The sequence below is a fragment of the Haliaeetus leucocephalus genome, unplaced genomic scaffold, assembly GCF_000737465.1.
Source record: "Haliaeetus leucocephalus isolate CR32 unplaced genomic scaffold, Haliaeetus_leucocephalus-4.0 Scaffold151, whole genome shotgun sequence".
In the NCBI taxonomy this organism is placed as follows: Eukaryota; Metazoa; Chordata; class Aves; order Accipitriformes; family Accipitridae; genus Haliaeetus; species Haliaeetus leucocephalus.
In genome coordinates, this window is record NW_010972587.1 from 252,575 (window position 1) to 256,900 (window position 4,326).

General features: G+C 42.7%; 1 protein-coding gene across 1 annotated transcript; it reads right to left on the reverse strand.

Annotated features, from left to right (window-relative positions):
• Positions 1 to 1,096: 1,096 nt before the first annotated feature.
• Positions 1,097 to 4,298, reverse strand: RPL18A (ribosomal protein L18a). Its single transcript, XM_010561712.1, has 4 exons — positions 4,082 to 4,298; positions 3,343 to 3,472; positions 1,691 to 1,800; positions 1,097 to 1,244 (listed from the first exon to the last, which is right to left on the reverse strand). The coding sequence occupies exons 1-4, from the start codon at positions 4,190 to 4,192 to the stop codon at positions 1,152 to 1,154; spliced, it is 444 nt and encodes a 147-aa protein (XP_010560014.1). The 5' UTR covers positions 4,193 to 4,298; the 3' UTR covers positions 1,097 to 1,151.
• Between the last annotated feature and the right edge of the window lie 28 nt (positions 4,299 to 4,326).

A 4,326-nucleotide genomic window follows, 5' to 3' on the forward strand; every position in this document is an offset into this window, starting at 1 on the left:
CGCGGCGCGGGGCATGGCCGCGCTCGGTTCACTGCGGGCGGCCCGGCCCGGCCCGGCCCGCTCCGCTCCCCTCCCCTCCCCTCCCTCACCCGCGTTGCCGCTTCCGGGTTGGCCATGCTGGCCTCGGTTGCTGTAGCGAGCTCCCCGCCGCCTCTGTTTTTGTGACGCCTATAATCCGAAGCCCATTTTGACGCCGCATCTTTCGGTCAAGAAGTCCCAGAAGACAAGGTCTTGCAGGTGATCTTATGCCCACCCTCTGGCATTACCCTGGTAGGACTCCCGCAGGACCCTCCGCTTGTCCTAACGTTTTGCATTTAGTTTCCTCTCCCTTGCATCTGGGAGATCACGAATTGCTCCCACTAATCCCCTTTTTTCGGACGATGTTTTGGACAGATGAGCTCCCTGTGCTGATACGCTTGAGAGGGCAACGAGGAGGAGAGCAGATCTGAGCTACGGGGCTGCAGATGGGGGCTGTTCTGGCAGCACTGACCAGTCCAACTCTTGTGGAACAGCCTCCCCCCTACACGGAGCAAGGCTCTCACCTGCAATCCACAGGCAGTTCCTCTCTGGCCCAGTACCAGAGATAGGTCCGCCAAGCCCTTCGTCACTTTTCATTTCTAGGCGCAGGCATCTCTGTATGCGTACATCAGTTACTTCAGAATGGTGCGTAACATCCTTGAAAAGGTTCAGGTTAGAACTAAAGTTTTGGCTTTAAAGGCTTACAACTTGAAGTAGTTTAGCTGAATTTACAAGGTCTTTATCCTTACAGCTGACAAGTTTGAGTTCTGCGTGCACAAAAATCTGCCTTCTTCCTGAATTCAACTACATTTACTTAGCATGCCTAAAGGGACAAAATGAATGTAGGATGTTATAGCTGCTCAACAATAGACTTACCCTGACCTGGAAAGCTGGTTATTAAAATTTTGGTTTATTGATGAGCTGTTTTGGTAACTTAAGTTGTCACCTGAAACATTCACCTGTTTGAGGGCAATCATTACTGCAAACAGTAGGCTGCCAATAGTTTACAGAAAATAAAGCGTAGGAAGGGGGACTCCTAGTTATCCAGAACACCGTTTCCAAAAGACAGCTGGGAGTCAAATGTTCAAATAAGACCTTTATTACAACACAGGGTTGACAGCACGTTTTCGTACTTAAAAGAAAGTATTTGGTCTCTTGGTAGTGAAACGTGGTTTGTGCTGGCGACGCAGAACTCTGTGTGGCAGAGGGAACTTGATTTTAGAATCCTGCAAGAAAAATGTTTCTGTGTTAATTGAGATATTAGATGAACAACAGAACATAGTTTGCAATAAATAGCTAAGCTACATTCAACTGCTAACTTATGTATAGAGAAGTAATGCATCCACAGATTAGATATACTTCTAATCTATATTTCTATATAGGAGCTAACAGATGCCTTAGTTTTGCGATTCTTTTTGAAAGAAATGCCTGTTATATATAGGTAAGCTTTCTGCAAGATAATACGCTTTTGTTTTAGTCTGACTTTCTTTCAAACAGTTCTAGCATTAAAAGTCTTGATCATAATATAACACAACTGCAAACCTATGCATGCAAGTTAGGTTCCCTCCCTGTTTTTGCCTGCAAAGCAAACCTGTACCAGAGAAGAGAGCTCCCCCCTTCCAGTCTGTGTTAGACCAGGACCCACCAGCCACTGCAATGCTACTTCACTTACATGGAACTGCTTGACTGCTGGTCTACGGCACTTGCTAGCAGCAATCTCCTCGACTTTCATGATCTGAATAGAATGAGCACGGGCACGATGACGGGCTCCCATATCGCGGTCTGTAACAAAAGAACTCATTAAAAATAAATCTTTTCAGTTCAAAAATCTTACTACCACCTTTTCAGGAAACGTTTATAGTACCATCTACAACTTTTAAAATTCCTGATCGACTCTACTTAATCACACTGGTTTTAGTATCTGAAGTGATGCAGAAATATCACAGAACCAACATGCAGCAGAAAATTCTTCCTGGAACTCATAACCAAACTCCTCCAAGAAAGCACCTTCTTACTGTTCTTGCCTGATTTCAAGAAGGTACACATGTACAGAAGTAATCTACATGGGGCTATTTCATTTTTTTGCACAAAAAACCTGTGATTCAGAATCAACACTGAAATATGATTACTGGAAAGACATGTGAACTTCAGAATTTCCCTGCCAAAAGGAAGGTGCAAGTAAAGGTAGGATCTGAGGTTATCTTTACTTTTCTTAAAAGTGCCAAGTGATAAAAACGTGAATTAATATTTAGCCCACATAATTAGGCTTTCAGAACAGGAGGAAGCCATCTGTACATGATGCTACCTGAAAATTCCTCCCTGCGGCAGTGAAAATCACTGCCTTCAGGTCATTACATCTATAGCTAGTTCCACAAGATATGCCCGTTGAAATACTATTGTGCTTACAATGCTTCCCATGAAGATCTAACATCCCTATTAAAAACTTACCTGTCAAAAGTATTCTTGAACATAAAGGTATCAAAGTCACGATGCAATTATCATGACAAATTAAGTTCTCAGGCCTCTTAAGCAGTCCTCCAGTATATTAACTAACAGGAATTATTTTAAGTTAATGTCGAACCTTAAATTTCACTTTCAACAGCACTTCAGCTTTTGAAAGGCGACAAGATACATTTAATATTTGCACACATGACAAGAATATCATTATTAAGAACAATATTCTTTGGGTTTTTGTGTGCATTCTGTAGTGTTTGTAACACTTCTGGATTCAAATATCCACAGCATCAGCTATACAAACGGTCTATCCCTCAAGTACTTCACAAAACAGACTGAAATCAGGACAACCTTTAATTCTCCCTGAACTAAGGCAATGAGATCTTCGAGCAACACACTTTTCCCTGCCCCATGATGTTTTTTTTTTTTTAACTTGCTCTCCAAGGGACAGATGCTAGTGTGTTCCACATGATATCTGAAATATTCTCTCCACAAGACTTGGGAAGATATACTCAATTATTTTAAAACAATAAATACAGTGCAAGAAATATATACAGCACCTAAAAGGTCATGAAACTCTCAGTCTGTATAGCAAACCTCATTACTAGAATTGTAGAAAGTCACGTCAAGATGAAGTGGGAATGTTTTCAGCTAGAGAAACTGTATAAAGAGTGGTAACAAGGAAGATACCACATACATCATACACAAACATGCATGGACTTCTCTGGGAAATCCCCACTTTATTTTTCCAGTGTTTCAGTTATCTTAACATGGATCAAGTCATCATGCTTTATGCCCAGTTTAAGATTTAATCTTGTGCTTATATACTGGTCCTACCATTTTATACCTCAAACAGTTACATGTACTTACAGCACTGAGTGACAGCACCAGCCGTGGTCAAATCCCTGTACTCCCTGTACATGTTGTGAGTTCCGCTACGAGAATCATAGCGCAACCAAATACCAAAATTTTTCACTCGCAGAGGGGACTTCTCATACACCTGGAATTACACAAGAGCACAAAAGTAATTAGAGACAGTACATCACTGGCATTTTACAAGTTTAAGAAGAAATATTTCAGAGCTTTAATGAAACCACTATGGGGAGTTTTAATGTCAAAAACAACTATGTGCTCTCTTTCCCCACATCAACATAGCTACACTCGAGTCTTGGTAATTCAGAGTGAAAAGTTTTAATCATTCAGCGTGGGAAGAAAAATACACAGAAGATTTCGGCTCTAAAGAATGTCTTTTAAGCATCAAGGTAGAGGAGTGCAAGCATACAAGTATCTACTTTCCAAGAATTATGAATGTCCAGATGACTCTTAAAAGGTATATTCCACAATGAAGCAAGCGTAAGAACCAGACAGCAGCACTGACTAGTGGCATAGCTCATAACTCCCAAGTGCTGGGAAGTACATTTCTTTTTTGTTTACTGGACATATAGTGCCACTATGAAAAAACGAACTTGTCACTCAAGGTTCTCAGCAACTGAAGAATAAATGAACTTCAACCTCACCCCTAATAACTGTGCTTACATAAATTCCTTCCACACATACCAGCTGGAATTCCTTACAAATCTCCCACTCTTTTAGGTTTTCAATCCCGCACCTGGCCACAGTACACAATCTCTCCAGAAGACTTCTTCATCTTCTTCAGCTGAGAAACGAAGTACCAGAACCGGGACTTGGCGACAACATGGTTCGGAGCGAAGATCCGCATGCGGTAGAGAGGAGGCGTCGTGCACTTGGGCGTGGGCAGGCATCGCCCGACCACCTTGTACTCCCGCAGCTGGAGGGAGACGAACGACAGGCCGCCCGCAGCGTGAGGCCCTCAGCGCCGCCGGCCCAGCCGCC

Excerpts from the sequence above, each read along its gene's own strand:
- RPL18A (XM_010561712.1), bottom strand. The coding sequence starts at position 4,192 with ATGCGGATCTTCGCTCCGAACCATGTTGTCGCCAAGTCCCGGTTCTGG. Across the intron at positions 1,801-3,342 it reads TGGTGCTGTCACTCAGTGCT|ACCGCGATATGGGAGCCCGT; the intron begins GTAAGTACATGT and ends CTTTTGTTACAG. Across the intron at positions 1,245-1,690 it reads CAGCAGTCAAGCAGTTCCAT|GATTCTAAAATCAAGTTCCC; the intron begins GTAAGTGAAGTA and ends TTTTTCTTGCAG.